The sequence below is a fragment of the Rhinolophus ferrumequinum genome, chromosome 17 (genome assembly GCF_004115265.2).
Source record: "Rhinolophus ferrumequinum isolate MPI-CBG mRhiFer1 chromosome 17, mRhiFer1_v1.p, whole genome shotgun sequence".
NCBI lineage: Eukaryota > Metazoa > Chordata > Mammalia > Chiroptera > Rhinolophidae > Rhinolophus > Rhinolophus ferrumequinum.
In genome coordinates this window covers 41,917,546-41,935,930 of record NC_046300.1, presented here as the reverse complement: position 1 = coordinate 41,935,930, position 18,385 = coordinate 41,917,546, and the positions used below count along the sequence as shown (strand labels likewise).

General features: G+C 40.9%; 1 protein-coding gene across 1 annotated transcript in view; it reads left to right on the top strand.

Moving 5' to 3' along the window:
* The first annotated feature begins 836 nt into the window (after positions 1-836).
* MKRN2 (makorin ring finger protein 2) overlaps positions 837-18,385 on the top strand; it is a 32,333-nt gene continuing 14,784 nt past the window's right edge. Inside the window, exon 1 of the mRNA XM_033133136.1 lies at positions 837-991. Coding sequence (XP_032989027.1) covers positions 966-991 — 26 coding nt within the window. The 5' untranslated portion in view covers positions 837-965. The remainder of the gene's footprint in view (positions 992-18,385) is intronic.

Below are 18,385 nucleotides of genomic sequence, written 5' to 3'. Positions count from 1 at the left end.
ATGGGAGTACAGATTTTGTAAAAGAGCAATTGGGAGAGGACTGAGGAATTCCTTACTTGGGAGGCGAGGTCTGACAGGAAGAATAGAGACAGGACCTGAGAAAGCAGACCGACGAATATAAATATGGATATAGGTACGAGTACTTGGGATTAAGGTGCTGTGGGGACAGAGCCAGGAGAGCAGTTTCCAGGCTCTCGGCCTCATGTGTTAAGGTGCTGGCTCAGGTAGTAGATGGCCATCAGCTGTGATTAGTTGGCCATCAGCTGTAACCAGTTAACCATTAGCCACTGATATAACTGCCCTGGCTAAGCTAGCAAGCCAGGATTGCAGCTAGCAAGTGGGGTTGGTTGGCAGAGAAGCAGAGGGCAGGCTGTGGGTTGTATGGCTCCTGCTTCCTGTGTCTCCAACCCAGCCACCAGCGAGAATATAGTGGTCTGACTCCCCTATCTATGGCTCCATGGATGTGCCTTTTCTTCCTCACCATATCCCAGCATATCCTGCGTCCTTGTGAGGGGGGCGGGAGCTGAGCCCCCCTCCCATGACACCCCACCCGTGACAGGGGTGCAGAGGAGAAGCAGGAGCTTGGCCTGGGGAGAGTTGAGGTGATTCTAGGGACGCGAGAGGTCTCTAAGTAATGCTCTTGGAGCTGGCGACAGACCCGTAGGAACAAACAGTTGGCACCCCGGATAAGAACTAAGACGCTAGTCAGGCCCGGCCCAGAGAAGGCTTGGAAATGCGTGACATGACAAGGAGTTGAGGGATTGGGGGTCGGCTATGCCTCACCCCCAGGGCGGAACCAATTGTGACGGCGGCGAGGTTTCTGGCCGCGCTACAAATGTGCCACACAAGAGGGGCGGTGTGCGCCGGCGTGACGCGGCCGTGCTGAGCGGGGCAAGGCCAGATCGAGGCGGCGACAGAGATAGCTAGAGGCGGCGGCGCGACCACGGCCCTCCAACCTGACCACCATGAGCACCAAGCAGGTCACTTGCAGGTTAGTACGCGGCTCCGCGGAGTCCAGGAGCGCCGGGACATTTGGGGTCCCTCCCCGGGGCCCAAGGCGGTCGGTTTGCCCCAGTCTTGCAGCCAAGGAAACTGAGGCTGGTGCGGATTCGTGTAAAGTTGCTCAGCCGTTCGCAGTTGGGCTTTTCAAGGCCCAGGTAGCGCTGCGGCCCGGGCCCGGCCGGTGCGTGGCGATGTGTGGCGGTGTGTGGTGAACGAGGCCCGGGCTGAGGCCAGCGCGGGAGCTGTCCCGCGAGTTTGAAGCATGACCCTCGTGGGTTGGAAGGACGTGGTAGCCAGGGCCGTGCACGGTGCTGGCGCCCTAGGACAAGGGCTCTTGGAGCTTTAAGTTTAGCTGGAAAAGGAGATTTGGAGTTGAGTAAGGGGATACTAAGAGGTCATTTAGCAGTGGAGATGCAGCACAGGAGTAGGTTGTTAATCGGTGATAAGGGCCTCGCAGAAGCTGAGGCCCCCAACGCGGCCTTCCTTTCTTGCGAGTTTGAAGAACCCCCGAAGCAGCTTAAACTTACAGAGAGCTAGCAAGTAAGCAGTTGTGCAGAAAATAACGGCAGATAGGATTTACTGCAAGTTGAAGTGCCCTGTATATTTCCAAGTCCTTTATATTCATTGTTTCTAGACTTCACAATAACACTACGAGGCAGACATAATTCCCATTTTTACAGTGCAGGTAACAGACTGAAAGAGGTTAAGTGATACTCTTATCCACCCATTTACGTGGAGAAATACAATGGTGATGGATGGATGGTTGTAGAAAATTCAGAACCGAATGACTGCGCTGTGACTGCTCCTGTGAAATAGAAATAGCTTGGTTGTATAACACCCTCGTTCCTTGGTAAGCTAGTGGCTTACCAGTATTGGGATCCTAGTCTGATTAAACTAATACTGGCAAAGTACACATTTTATTTTAATAATTGGTTTCAGTAAAACTTAGGTGGGAAACATTGCTTGAAAAAAACCCAGTTGTTAGTTTGATTATGTAATGAACAGTTGAAGTATCATTTATGTTATGCTTTTCATGAGTATGAATAATTGAGAAGTGACTATGTAAAAATTTTCTGTTAACATTAGTGTATATTAACAGTTCACTCGATTTATGTAAGACCCGGGTGGCTTATGTTAAGCATTTGTCAGAGATTTGCACTTAGTGTCTATAGGAAAGACTTGCACTAGAAGGTATTTTGTGAAGACGTTTGTGTGTGTGTTTTATTTGTATAAAGTTTCCCGTTACCCTAAAATTAAAAGGTCTTTCAGAGTGAGAGGCATTAAGCATTTATTTGAGATTTTTTAAAAAAGAATGGCTATTTGGGAAGCACTGATTCAGGCAGAAACCTAAATAGTGTTCTATTAGGAAACAGGCAACGGATATTTAGGAGAAAGGGAAAGGGAACAATTACATCTAGAAAGAAGGCATTTCTGTTGATGCAGTTAGCTAACACAGTGATGCTAATTCTAAAGAGTGTTTTTAATTTTAAGTCCCTTAGTCATAATACCTCCTTTCTTGTTATCCTTGCAAACAGTTTCTTTGGGGCACAATGTTGCTTCAGGCCCAATAAAGGTTATCTTGTCCTGTTTTAACATTCCAAAGGTCCTGAGGCTTAAGATGGCCAAGGCAGTACATCTGGGGTGGCAGCTCTGGCTCTATTTAAAGCGTGTGTGTGTGTGTGGGGGGGGGGGGGGGGGTGTATACATATATATATTTTTTACACTCCTGTTGAAGTAGTTTCTTTGTCATTGTGGACTGTAGCAGATTCTGGCTACTGCTCCTAAGATGGGTCCACAAAACAGTGCACATTTATATAATGCTTTATAATTGAATCTCAACTCTATATAGTATCTAATTTTACAGATAAAGAAATCTCATGCTCAGAAAGACTTGAGACTTGCCCCAAACTTCACATCTCACTGCAGGAGCACCCTGCAAGGTGTTGTTGCATATAGACTAAGAGTGGGTTGGAATGTTGGGAAGAGAGCTGGTTAAGTACTAACTGATTTTGTATATGGAGGGGCGGGTTGGGGCTTACAATTTGCTAGGTGCTCTTTGAGTTGCTCTACCAGCCACATTGCTTGTAATCCAACAACCAGGACTGTTCCATAGATCGTGAAACTGAGCCTCAGCATTGAAGTGATTGCCCAATGGCATTCAGCTTCCAAGTGGCAGAGCTGTGGCATCCAAGTCCGTTTTCTTGGAGACTGTATGGCCTCCAACTAAGTTTGGGAAATGCTGAATGAAGGTTTCTTTACTGCAGGAATTTTCTAAGCTTTTAATATGCTCATGTGAAAGGCAAACACATACAAAAACGTATAAAAGTGAAAGAAGTTCACTTGCAAGGGGTATGAAGGAGTCAGTGCTCATGAGGACTGCCTGGCCAAATAAAAACAACGCATATTTAAATGAAAAAAACTGCAATATTACCAAGAGTACAAGTTTACATTAGTGTGTTTCATGGTGGAATAGCTTTTCTCACTTTATTATCTTACTCACTAAAGTCTTATCTGCAAACATTAGTGACTTAAAGGAAGTGTTCAAGGTATGATTTATTTGGGGGAACCAAACCTAAACAGGTTTTTTGGGTTTTTTGGTTTGTTTTCCTGACTGTGGAGTGTGATGTATATGCTTGTTCTGAATGACAGCAAGACATAACGTTAGTTTTGCTTCCGTTCTGATTCACATTATGTCTCTCCAAGAAATGGATGTGAAATGCTGCGATTTCCAGACTTACTGACAAAGACACTCTATGTTTATTGCCTGGAATGACAAGAATGGCGGCTCAGCGTTGTGCTGTCAGTCACCTCGCCTGATTCCTTCACAGGCCGCTGTATCCATTATCTCCATCTGGGGATCATTTTTGCTGATTCTTCTTCCTAACCGTCTCCTGTGTCTTCCAATCTGTGTTAAAGCCCTCGTGCAGGCCTTTGTTACAGCTTGATAACCAGTTTCTTTGACCGCCTCATGTGATAAAAATCATTTTGTCTTATTACTACTATTACTAGCGTAAGACCCAGAATTCCAGTTTCCTGAGAAAGTCAAGCCTAGAGCTTTTGATTTTTTTTTGGAAGTCACAAAACATGGCAGCCAGTAAGTGGTAGGAAGAACTTGAGCTCCAGGGTTGGGCAGTTCTGGATTCTAATCCCAATAACGCCTGTGCCACAATTTCCTCATCTGTAAAATTGGGGTGGTAATAATGCCTAACCAACAGGGTTAGTTAAGAGATTAGATAATAAAACAAATTATCTTGGAGCATTTACGATGTGTTAGGATAAGCACTTGGGGAAATTTTATATCAGTGTAGAGAACAGTTTACAAGCCAAGTTCCAGACACTAGACAGGGGCCCACCAGCCCTATAAGCAGGACTTTCTAAAGATAGCAGGCTCAGACTTGCTGTGTTAAATAGCTCTTTTCTGCATACTTAATATCAGTATTGTGAATAACGATCCCTTTGGTATAGGCCTTTTTTTCAAGTTTCTCGTTTCCTTTTTTTTTTCTTATTTTTAATTACAGTTGGTGTACAATATTATATTAGTTTCAGTCATACAACATAATGATTACACATTTATATACCTTACAAAGTGACCACTCTGATAAGTCTAGTATCCATCTGACACCATACATAGCTATTAAAATATTATTGACTATAATTCCCTATGCTGTACTTTACATCCCATAACTATTTTTATAACTTTTTTTTGTACTTCTTAATTCTTTCACCTTTTTCACCCATTCCCTTCCCCACCCCTTCCTATCTGGCAACCATCAATCTGGTCTCTGTAGCTATGAGTTTGTTTTTGTTTTGTGTGTTCATTTATTTTATTTTTTAGATTCCATATATGAACTCATATGGTATTTTTCTTTCTCTGACTATTTCACTTAGCATAATACGCTCTAGGTCTATCCATGCTGTGTTGTCGCAAGTGGCAAGATTTCGTTCTTTATGGCTGAGTAATATTCCATTATATATATGTATACACCACATCATCTTTAATCCATTCCTGTGTCTGTGGACACTTAGATTGCTTCCATATTTGGCTAAATGTAAATAATGCTGCAGTGAACGTAGGGGTGCATATATCTTTTCAAATTAGTGTTTTGGATTTTTTCAGATAAATACCCAGAGGTGGAATTACTGTCATATGGTAATTCTACTTATAAATTTTTTTAAGAAACCTCCATACTGTTTTTCACAGTGGCTGCACCAATTTACAATCCCACCAACAGTGAACTAGAGTTCCCTTTTCTCTACATCCTCAGTAACACATTTGTTGTTTTATTGATGATAGCCAATCTGACAGGTGAGAGGTGAAATCTCATTGTGGTTTTAATGTGCATTTCCCTTATTAGTGATGTTGAGCATCTTTTCATATGTCTTTTGGCCATCTGTATGTCCTCTTTGGAGAAATGGCTATTTATGTCCACCCATTTTTTAATCGGATTGTTTTTTTGTTTTGGTGTTGAGTTGTATGAGTTCCTTATATATTTTGGATATTAACCCCTTATCAGATGTATCATTGACAAATATCTTTTCCCATTCTGTAGGTTGTCTTTTCATTTTGTTGATGGTTTCCTTCACTGTGCAAAAACTTTTTAGTTTGATGTAGTCCTATTTATTTTTCTATTGTTTCCCTTGCCCAAGGAGACATGTCCAAAAAATAATAATAATGCTAAGGCCAATGTCAAAAACTTTACTGCCTATGTTTTCTTCTAGGAGTTTTACGGTTCAGGTCTTACATTTAAGTCTTTAGTTCATTTTGAGTTTATCCTTGTATATAGTGTAAGAAAATGGTCTACTTTCATTTTTTGCATGTGTCTGTCCAGTTTTCCCAACACCATTTATTGAAGAGACTGTTTTCCTGTTGTATTTTCTTGTTTTCTTTGTCAAAGATTAATTGACCATATAGGCATAAGTTTATTTCTGGGCTCTATTCTGTTCCGTGTCTGCTTTTATGCTAATACCATGCTGTTTTGATTACTATGGCCTTGTAGTATGGTTTGATATCAAGTAGCATGATACCTCCGACTTTTCTTTCTCAAGATTGCTTTGGCTATATCAGGTCTTTTGTGGTTCTGTGTAAGTTTTAGTATTATTTGTTTTAGTGCAAAATGTTTACAAGGGTTATATCCTCTTGTTGGATTGATCCCTTTATCATTATGAAATGCCCTTCTGTGTCTCTTGTAACAGCCTTTGTTTTAAAGTTTGTCTAATGTAAGTATTGCTACCCCAGCTCTTTTTCCCTTCCATTTGCATGAAATATGTTTTCCATCTCTCAGTTTTGTATGTCTTTTGATCTGAAGTGGGTCTGTTATAGGCAGCAGATGTATGAGTCTTGTTTTTTTATCCATTCAGCCGTCCTCCGTCTTTTGATTGGAGTATCTAGTCCGTTTACATTTAAAGTAACTATTGATAGGTATGTAGTTATTGCCATTTTATTGTTTTCTGATTGTTTTTGTAGTTCTTCTCTGTTCCTTATTCTCTTGCTCTCTTCTCTTGTATATTGATAGCTTTCTATAGTGTTATGTTTGGATTCCTTTCTGTTTGTTTCTTGTATATATCGTGTAGATTTTTGTTTGTGGTTACCATGTGCTTCATACCAACCTATGCTTATAGCAGTCTATTTTAAGTTGATGGTCACTTAAGTTCGAACACATTCTAAAAACACTACAATTTTTATTCACCTCCTCCACATTTATGTTTTTTGTCATTTTTTACTTTTGTGCATGTGTATTCCTATGTATCCCTTAACTTATTGTAGTAATTACTCATGATTTTCTTACTTTTGCTGTTTAACATTTTTACTAGCTTTATACTTGGTCGATCCATTGTTTTTAACTGTTTGCCTTTGTCGGTGAGAATTTTTTTCCCTATTTTTTTAATTCATATTTTTTTATCTTCTTGAATTACCTTTAACATTTCTCGTAATACTGGTTTAGAGGTGGTGAACTCTTTTAGCTTTTTCTTCTTTGAGAAACTCTTTATCTATCCTTCAATTTTAAATGCTAGCCTTGCTGAGTTGAGTTATCTTGGTGTAGGTGTTTGCTCTTTGTCAGTTTAAATATTTCTTGCCAGTCGCTTTGGGCCTGCAAAGTTTCTGTTGAGAAATCAGCTGACAGTCTTATTTGAGCTCCCTTGTATGTAAGTAACTGACTTTCTTTTGCTACTTTAAAGAGTTTCTCTTTGTCTTTAACCTTGGGTATTTTAATTATGATGTGTCTTGCTATGGGCCTCTTTAGGTTCATCTTGATTGGGTGATGGACTTCCTGGATTTGTATATCTGTTTCCTTCAGCAGGTTAGGGAAGTTTTCATTCATTATTTCTTCAAATAGGTTTTTAATCCCTTACTCTCTGTTTTTTTCTTCTGGTACCTCTATAATGTCAATGTTGTAATGCTTGATGTTGTCCCAGAAGTTCCTTAAACTGTCCTCATTTTTTTTTTAAGTTCTTTTTCCTTTTTGCTGTTCCAGTTGGGTGTTTTCCATTAACATGTCTTCTAGATCGCTGATTCCATCCTCTGCTTCATCTAATCTGCTGTTGATTCCCTCTAATGTAGTCTTCGTTTAGTTATTCTTCTTTTCTGAGTGGTTCTTTTTTATGTTTTTCATCTCCTTTTTTATGTTTTCTATCTCTTTGTTGAATGTCTTACTGAGTTCATCTTTCTTACCTTAATTCATTGAGCATCTTTATAACCAGTATTTTGAATTCTGTGTCTGGTAGATCGCTTGTCTCCATTTTGTTTAGTTCTTTTTCGGGAGTTTTGTCCTGTTCTTTAATTTGGGATATGTTTCTTTATCTGCTCATCTGGACTGACTCCTTGTGTTTATTTCTGTTTACTAACTCTGTTACATCTCCCAGTTTTGGCAGAGTGGCTTTATGTAGTAGGTGTCCTGTGGGGCCCAGTGGCACAGTTTCCCTGGTCACCTGAGCCTGGTGCTCCAGGGGTGTCCCTTGTGTGGATTGTATGTGCCCTCCTCTTATAGCTGAGTCTTGATTACTGTTGGCACTGTTAAGGTCTGGAATCGTCCACCCCTCAGACAGACAGAGGACACACACGATAATGCAAGTCACACAGCGAAGTTTATTTCCAGCTAGCTGGGGTCCGAGTCTCCGCCCGACGCAGCGGGTTTTTAACAAGGACCCCAAACACTTAAAGCCAAGGGTTTATATAGCATTTTCAAGGCTTTCCATAGCTTCAGAGAGTACAAGATAAACTACAGGACTTACATAGCTTCAAAGAGTATAAGATTAACTACAGGACAAGGAGACCAGGAGTATAAGATAAGCTACAGGACTTGCATAGCTTCAAGGAGTATAAGATTAGCTACAGGACTTCTAGTCTCCATGCTGCAACTGCCCACATCCTGGAATTTACAATTATGTTGTTTCAGGCTAGGGGCTGTTAACCCTGACCTTAAGATAGCAGTTCTCATGCTAACGATCTCTTACAGCACATCTGTGAGTGGGGTTGACCCTCAAACTGACTGGTTATGTGGGTTGGCCGTGACTACAGTGGACAAGCTGTTGTGCAGGGTCTGATCTCACAGAGCAGGAGTCACTTTAGTGGGCTCCCTTCAGGTGTGTCATTTGTGAAACTGGTTGAGTGGTGCTCTGGTGTGGTCTGAAGTAGGCCACCAGGTATGTTGGTTCTGAAGCCTGCCTCTTGGGAGGGACTCCAGTGCAGGCCAAGGTCAGCCACTGCTTGTGTCGGGCTTGGGGCCACCAAGTAGGAGCTACAAAATTATCTGCTGTTTATTTCCACTTGAGTTAGGCCTGTGGCCACTTAGTTGCAGCTACTTTCCAAGCCAATACTGGCTACTGCTTATGCCAGGCTTAGGGCCACCTGATGGGAGTTAAAACGATGCAAATTAAGACCAGTTGCCACTTGTGCCAGGCTTGGCACTGCTTAGAAAGAGGTACAGGGCATGCCAAGGCCACCCATTGCTTGTTTGCGGGTTGTGGATCTTTGAGAGAAGCTAAGAAAGTCCACAATACAAGATGAGGCCAACTGCTTATGTGGAAAATATGCTGGAAATGGCTCAGGCTGGGTACGTGAGTTGGGTGAGGCGGGGTCTCAGGTAACCACCAGGGCAGGATGAACAATGTTAGCCAGGTTAGTGGAGAGCACAGATTTGGTCCACCTGTGCCGAGCCAGCTGGGTGGGGGGGGAAACTCAACAAAGGAACAACGGCACCTGCCAGTGCGTCCATCCCCATAGAGAGCTGCCCTGACCCCTGCCCCTCCAGCCCTCGCCCTGAAGCTAGTCAGTTTAGTTCCTTCTGTATGTCCCTGGTGCTTTATGAGCTGCTGACCTTGTTCTGGGGCTTTGAGTGAGTGAGTTTTGTGAGCAAGCAAGTCTGTAGGGCTGGGACCCCTCGCTCCTCAAGGGGGACCTCCGCAGCCAAGGTATCCCTCCCATTTCTTAACCATTGCATCATGGGTGTGGAGCCTGCTTGTCCTGCATCTCCACCCCGTCTACCAGTTTCATTGTATCTTCTTTATATCCTTAGTTATAGGATTTCTGTTCAGCTAGTTTTCAGGTGGTTCTCAATAATAGTTGTTCCATAATTTAGTTGAAATTTTGATGTGGTTATGGGAGGAGGTAAGCACAGCATTTACCTACTCTGCCATCTTGACCAGACTCTTAAGTTTCTATCAAAGAATACCCCTTAGTCTGTTAGGTTCTGTGCTGTTTCCTTCCTTCCGTTTTCCTTTCTTTCTTCTTTCACCTACAGCAGACTTACACTAAGTTACTGTACGTCTCTGATCTAGAGGAAAACCCACAAGGAGGTGTTACCTGGGAAAAGCCTAACTGATTTCCTAGAAAAGACTATAGGACAGCACCTCGATACAGTCACCTAAGTCACAGGATCCAGTTCTGATCTTTGTAGACTCAGAGATTTAGTTGTGTCGGTGTACTTAAAGGTGGCTCATGGTAGCCAAACTCAGGAGAGACTGACGTCAAAATTAGAAGACCCTTTTATCATTTCCCTGGGAGAAAAGCTGTCAGGTGGGCCTGGTCAACACTTCCTCTGCTTTGGAGGAAATGAACAGGTGAAAAAAGTTAGAAGTATGCTTGGTGAGCAAGGAGGGTTGGAAGGTCTTCAAATTGTATGACTTCCAGCTGAGGCAGCCTCCCAGGCCCATCTTATGGGGGCGATGTGCAGCATGAATTGTCACTTGTGTTGTCTGGTACGTTTTCTCTGGAAAGGGCAGTCTGGGCCTCCTGGGACTTCCTGACCTAACTTAGAGGCCATTCCCTGCCTTCTACTGTCAAGCCTTTTTCCAGTTCCAGGCAGAACCATATGATTGGTTAGGTTTAGGCTTTCTACATTCAGTGGCATTTAGTGTTCCAGATGTGCCTTCCTTAAGTTATTCCTAGTCATTCTTCAATAGAGACCAGATGTTCCCGACACTATGGATATGAGCACTAGCTCTCTTGGGGCAGGGGCCCCAGATTGGGAAGCACCATGTGTGCAGCTGCCGCCAGTGAGTCTGTGTGGCTGGAGGAGGGACATCGCGCTGTGAGCTGGAGGGGGAGGAGGTTTCTTGGGCCGGTCAGGACTCATTCAGGAAGGTGGGTTATAACAATTCAGTGCACTAGAAGATGGGGTACAATGTTTTACATGGGGGCCACAGTATGGACAAAGGCACAGTGACAGGGAAGTCATTTGGGTGGGAAAGGTCAGGGCTATCTGAGAAGAGCAGAGCTGGGGTCCCCTACCTGGCAATTAGGTCTGTAAGTCATCATTCCTCTCTGAACCTCAGCTTTTCTATTTGTTTCATAGGCATAGTAATAATACTCTTCATAGTATTGTTAGGATTAAATGAGATAAAGAAGTGAAAGTGCTAGACAATATTGATGGTACTGTTTATTAGACCTTTGTAATTTTTTTTTCATTTCATATATTTCTTATAATGTACTTGTTGGGGTGGGCGGAGTTCTTGTACAAAATTCTTCATTCAAGGTGTATGTGAGTTATCCCTCTTTAAAACGGATAAATTGTGTAAATCATACAGGAAATGGGGAAAAGGGTGGATGCAGATTGGTTGTAAGTTGATAATGTGAAAGCTGGTCCTGGTATATCTTGAGAGTTCATTCTACCTTTCTGTTTGTGTATGTTTGACGTTTTCCATAATATCTTTCTAAATAAGTTACAACATGGTTCACAGATGAATCTCCTTAACAAAGCAACCTCTGAAGAAACTCCTCACCTCACTTTCAGCCCTCTCCACTCTGTCTTCACCCTGCAGCTCAAGTGGCTTTTTCTGAAAAGAGCATGGGAAGGATGTGTGTAATAAGAGTAAACAGTTTTCTTTATGACGGGACACCCAGGACCTTTCCTCTGCTGCTGTCTGTTGTAAATCTCTGAGAAAGACCAGACTTGTGGTTTCCTACGCTGACTTGACTGTGAGCCTTTTATTCCTTATTTTGAGATGCACTCATCAGTATTTCTGCTGATACCAGGGTATCTTGGAGCACAATTGGGATAATGGTACTCCAGTCTGGTCACTCGGGAGGCTTCCCTCACCCCCTCACCGTATCTCCCTTCTCTGCCTTTTTCTTGCTGTCCACTCTTCTGGCACACACTCCTCTTAGCCACTGGCACCCCCTTCATTTTGCAGACTCTGCTTGGGCATGACCTCCATGGACACGTTACCTCTTGTGGTCCTCCTGGAGCCCCTCAGCACTCTGCATACATTGTCGTAAGACACAGGTCACTCTTTACTGTCAGTTTGATTGTCAGTGTTCTTTACTCGACTTTAATAAGAGCTGAACTTCTAAGGGCACCTACTATGTAACAGGTACTGTACTGAGCTTTTTATGTATTTTTTTTAACCATACCCTCACCAGTATTGGATAGTATTTATAATTTTTTTAAAAAAGCTTGTAAGAGTTTATTTGAGCCAAACTGATGACAATTGCCAGGAAGCAAAACCTCAACAGAATGAGAAAATGCTCTGGAAAGTGGCGGATTTGCAACTTATTTTATACATTAGAATCAAAGAAGGAGGCTTACGTGATATCCATTGGTGGTGTATTAAGGGGGTGGGAGAAAGCAAAGTGGGGAAATCTCTGGGATTGGATGAAAAGTAGGTTGGTGGGCACAGGATCGTTACAATTAATAGTTCGCATTTTATAGCACATAGAGATGGTAATCAAGGGCCAAGAACAGCAATGAGGGGTTCTGTAGTTTCCTGCTAGGGTGTGGCACCTTGTTCCTTGAGGGCTCTGGAAAAAGGAATTAATTACTCGACATTCCAAGGGCATATTATCTTAGATGAAAGAAAACAATGGACAGGCTCGCTTAAGGTAAAGATTGACATTTATCAAGGAAGCTACAGGCCAAACACGTGGCTACCAGCCATGACCTGCTTTTAGTTAGGAATTTTTATGTTCAGACCATCCTATGTGGTTAGTTTTGGTCTCTGAGTTTGTAGGGCCTGCGATGCAGACCCCCCTGAGCTTGTCAGGTTTAGTGTGTGGCTCCTTTTTCACACTTCCCCCTTTTGGTCATATCAATCCAAAGGATGCACTGAAGACCAACTTTTGGGTTAGATAATGTGGTCCCACAATGGTAGGAAAGCTCATTCCTAAGAAGCCTTGGTGTCATCATTGGTCTTGCTGAAATGGTGGACCATTAGGGATGGGACAAGACCATAAGTTTGCATGGCAGTCAAGGCCGAGTTTTTTTTTTTTTTTTTTTCCTCAAGGAAAGCTGGGTAAATGGGAGGCAGTCAGGTCTTATGGGCCTTCACTAAGTAAAAAAAAAAAGAAATCACTGGATCATTTCTAACCTATAAGCTGTCATGATCCAAGTTTTCCTGTCTGTCTTTTCTGTATTTTACACTAGTATAACATTTACTTATAGTTTGAGGGCACACCATGTACCTCTTCACAATCAACCATGAGATGGGTTCCCATTTACTGATGATGGTGGTGGTATGTTAATATGGCCTATCTACTTTCCATTGGAAGCACTCAAGTGTCATTCATTTAATCTGATTTCTGCTAGTTGTATAACGGAACTGTAATTTTAAGGTTTAACAGGGGCCAAGGCTGTAAGAACACAATGACGTAAATTACCATCTAAAAATTTCTAGAGGACAGTAAGAATTTCATAAATAAATTTTCTGTGCCTCAGCAGCCTTATTATAGTGGGCCTTTAAAAAAAAATACATCCACTTCAGCTTCTATTTGAATTAATAAAGTTAGTAGTCTTTGCTGAGTTAGCGGATGAGCACAATTGGGTTCTAAAATTTATACATAAAATTCCTTCCTTGATATTTTCTCCCACTAACTTTCTACAACTTTACTTGCCCTTCTCAGTTTGTCTCCTTTTTCTCATTCAGAAATAATCAACTTACTAGAACAAATTACTTCCTTTTAATTTCTCTCAAAAATACCCACATACACATCTCTTCTTCTTTCTACAATAACATTCCTTCTAAATTTCAAAATCATAAAAATAGTATTATTGATAATATAAAAGTTATCTTATGTACCTTCAGCAATTATTAATAGTTGGACTATATAAGTACAGGTTTGAGAAAAGCCTAAGGAACAAGAATAACTATCATGACTAATGCTATTAGCAGGCAGGTAAAGACAAACAAATGGTCTTTTTTTTTTTTAAGTTCAGTATCAATTATGTAGGTATAAGGGCCTTCTCGATGTCGTGGGATAGCTGTCTGTTCCTGATGATGGTGGCTTCTCATCCTTGAGGAGTCTTTGATGTCCACTGATAAGTCCCTTCCAACGAGGTTGGACAGTCTTTAATTGATGTCTTGTCCGATGGACAAAATCTCCTGGTTGAGTTGTGGTCTTTGAAGGCTTCGCCTTCCGGGAGCACACTGAAGTGAATCAGTTACTAATTTATTAATTTCTTTAAGCTATTGTTAATTGGTAAGTCTTTGATAATAATGTAGAATTTCTCCTTTTATTAAGGTTGTGTCATATGTCCCTTCGCATAGGGTGAACAATGACTAATGAGGAGAAAGGCTGTGTTTACCAAAAGAAGTGTATCTCAGGTTGAGAAGAAGCACTCTACGGAGAGCTTTTTGCCAAGGGAGATTAAAAGCTTCTGAAAATTTCCCTAGTTGAGTTTTAATTGTATCATTTGTACATTCCACCAATCCAGAGGACTGGGGTTATAAGCACAATACAAATGCTGTAAAATACCATGTTTCCCCAATAATCAGACCTCGCTGGACAATCAGCTCTAATGCGTCTTTTGGAGCAAAAATTAATGTAAGACCCAGTCTTATTTTACTATAAGACCGGGTCTAATATTATAGTTTATTATATTATATTGTATTATATTATAATACCGGGCTTTATATTAATTTTTTTCTCCAAAAGACACATTAGAGCTGATTGTCTGGCTAGGTCTTATTTTCGGGGAAACGCGGTAGGCCAAATATTACAAATAGATTGCATTATTGGCCCAATGAAATGAGTCCCTCAGTCACTATGTAACTCACAGGGAATTCTCCAATTGGGAATTTATTTATTTATTTTTTTAATAACCTGCCTTTAAGGCTGTTACTCTCCTGCAAGGGGATGCCTCAACCCAGTGACACAATATATAAATCATGATTAACACATATTTGTATCCTTGAGATGGTGGCATTTGGATAAAATCCAATTACCATACCTCAAATGGACCTAAAGGAAGTGGGAAATGTCCTTGGGACCTCTGAAGTGATTTTCCAGGGTTACATTTTGGACACATAGAACATCTGTTATGCGCTTTGTGAGCTACAGTATGAGAAGGTTTCCAATAATATTCTTTACTCCATGGTATCATCTTTCCAAGACCCCACTGCGTTTGCTAATGTACATGTTGAAGTGTAGGTAACTGAGCCCCTGTAGGTAAGATTGGTTTCTGACTAGGTCTAAGCTATATCTTTTGGGGTCAGAGGTCCCCCCTTTTGTTGCCACATTTTTCTTCTTCTGCAGCTAGCTTCTGGAACATGGAAGTTACTGCATATCCAGCTTCACAGTGTCCCTGTTCATCTTTCAGATAAGAGGCAGCATTATCAATAAGGGCTTCCTGTAAGTCATTCCCAAGTTCACCCGATGCGAAGCAAGGAGCTGGTGGAGCACAGGGGGCCCCTGCTGGTACCTAGCACCGAACCCGGGTCCGCAGGGTGGTCCTGGGTGGGCTTCTTTGGAATCCTGCCGACTGTGCCAAGTAATGTTGATGAAAAAACATCCAGCCTAAGAGAAAGCTTATGAGTTTATTTGAGCCAAACTGACAATTGCCAGGAAGCAAAATCTCAACATATTGAGAAAATGCACCCTATAATTTCTTAAAACTAAAACAACCACTTATTATTACAAAATTAGTATAGTTCATGGTAGAAATGTTAGTACATACAGATCAGCAAAAATGAAATGAACATATTATAAACCGTACCATCGATTGCCACCTTTAACATGCTATTATGTATATTTCCAGATTGTTTAATGCTTATATGTATTTTTAAATTACATGCTTATGTGTATATATATTTTTAAATTAATTTTTAACAAAATGAGAGCATATTGTATGTGCTTTTTAAAAAAAAAGTTAATTGTAGTAAATATACATAACACACATTTACCATCTTAACCATTTTTAAGTGTACAGCTCAGTGGCATTAAGCACATCCACTGTGCAGCCATCACCACCGTCCATCTGCAGAACCCTTTTCATCTTGCAAAACTGAAACTGTTCCCGTTAACTCCCCGTTCCCCCTCCCACCGTCCCCGGACAACCACCATCCTACTTTCTGTCTCTGATTTCACTACTTTAGGGACTTCATATAACACAGTATTTGTCTTTTTGTGACTGGCTTATTTCACGTAGCATAATGTCCTGAAGGTTCATCCTTGTTGTAACAGGTGTCAGAATGTCCTTCCTTTTCAAGGAGAAATAATATTTCATTGTATGGATAGACCACATTTTGTCTATTCATTCATCCGTTCATGGACACTTGGGTTGTTTTCCACCTTTTGGCTACTGTGAATAATGCTGCTATGAACATGGATGTACAAATACTTGCATTCTTGTTTTCAGTTCTCTTGTGCATGTACCCAAAAGTGAAATTCCTGGATTATATGGTAATTCTATTTTTAATTTTTTAAGGAACTGCTGTATTGTTTTCCATAGCAGCTGCTCCATTTTACTATATATACTGTTTTATAACCTATTTTTTTTAAGTTAATCTTCAACTTTCCATGTCAATAAATTTTCATTTTATCTAATACGTAGTCTATATTCAGATTTTCCAATTTGTTCCAAAAATGGCTTTTGCATCTGGTTTGTCCAAACCAGAATCTAATCTGGGACTAAATATTACATTTGGTTACTGTGTACCTTACATAATATCTACTAACTTAGTACAGCTCCCTTCTGTTGTAATTTTCTTTTTTTAACAGCTTTATTGAAGTATACATACCATAAAATTCACTCATTCACAACTCAAAGATTTTTTGTAAATTTACAGAGTTGTACAACCATCACAATTAAATTTTAGGACATCCCTCTAAAAGACCTCTTGTGCCCATTTGAAGAATTAAAAGTTTTCCCACATTCCTTATAGGTTCTCTTATCGTGTTTTCTTTAATATTTTTCAAAACACGGGATGACTGAAGGCTCTCCCACATACATTACATTTCTATGGCTTCTGTCCATAATTCAGATACTCGTATGACTCGTGTCCAGTTTGACATCTGATGTACATATTATGGGACGAATGATGCAGAAAGACATTTCCACGCATACTGTATTCCCATTTACTCCAAAAAGTTTTCTTGTTCAGATTGAGATTTGGAATTAAGGCTGAAGTTTTCTTCACATCGACTACCCACTTTCCTCTCAAATAATCTGTCTCCCATATGACTTCTTAGTTTTCTCTTTCTGGTTTTTGTACTGATTTCCATTGTCATGATCGTCCCTTTTTTTTTCTTTTTTTCCCCCTCAGTTGAGGCCAGGTTCCCGAGGTTTCCTGGATCACAGGCCTATAGCGTTCCTTCTCTTAAGGATCCAGTGATGCCCACTCCTCCAAGGATGAAGTTCACGGCCATATCCTCAAAGGCCACTGAGTCCATTTCTAGGTCTCCTGGGTCTCCCTGAGTCCTTCCTGTGCAGATCACAGCAGGAGAAAAGATGTGACACAGCCACCAGGGCCGTGAAGGGCAGGCAACACGTGATCCTGCCAGTATGATTTGTTGAAAAGACTGTTCTTTCCCCCATTGAATTACCTTGACACCTGTATCAGAAGTCAGTTAATCATGTATGTGTAATTCTATTTACAAGCTCTTCAAAAAGGTTCCATTAGCCTCCTTGAACTCCATTCTCTGTGTCTGCAACTCAGTTACTGTGCTCTACTTGGGGTTCCCTTCTCTGCACCAAGATCCATAATATGCCTGCAGGCAGGAGGCCAAGCTGAACTTGGGACTCATCTCCTTTGTTTCCCTTCTCTCAAGGACCAGTCTTATGTTGCCTTTTGTCCATGTCTGAAAAACAGCTGTTTCATAAATTTTGGTCTGTTTTCTAGTTTTTTACATTGTAGGGCAAGTTCCATACTCCTTCATAGCTAGAAGCAAAAATCTCTTCTTTCTTTCATCCTCTCTGTGCTCCAGTTTGGATAGTTTCTATTGCCATCTTCAAGTTTTCTGAGATTTCTTTTTGTAGTGTCTAATATACTGTTAAGTTCATACAGTATAATTTTCATTTTAAATATTGTAGTTTTCATTTCTAGAAGTTCCATTTGGCTCTTTTTATATCCTCCATTTCTCTCTATATTCACGTTTTCCTTTAAATCCTTCAGCATATTGAACATATTTATAATAGCTGTTTTGAAGTACTTGTCTGCTGCTTCCATATCTGTCATTTCTGCTCTTGACCAATTTTTCTCCTGGTTGTGGAGAAAGCATATTTGCCTGCTTCTTACCATGTCTAGTAATTTTTGATTGGATGCCAAAAATTGTGTTTTTGAGCTTTTGGATTTTATTGTCTTCCTTCAAAGAGCATTAAAGTGTGTTTTTCTATGTCAGAGGGATAGTGGATGGGGGGAGGGATATAAATGATAAACGTCTAACTATTACTTTGTTTTGTGTACCTGAACCTAATTAAAAAAAAAAAGGGGGAAAAAAGTGTGTTTTTGCTGACAGTAAGTTATTTCCTATCAGATTGATTCTTTTCTTGTTTTTAAGCTTTATTAGGGTGTATCTAAAATACTTGTTACTTTAGGACTTGTTTACCCTTAACACTAAGGCATGCCTGTGGCCTCTTTACTGTTTGCTCTGAGTGTTCCACCAGGTCTCCCTGCTTGGGCTGGACAGAAGGAGAAGGCTTCCCAGTTATTCCATCAGGGCCAGAATTGAACA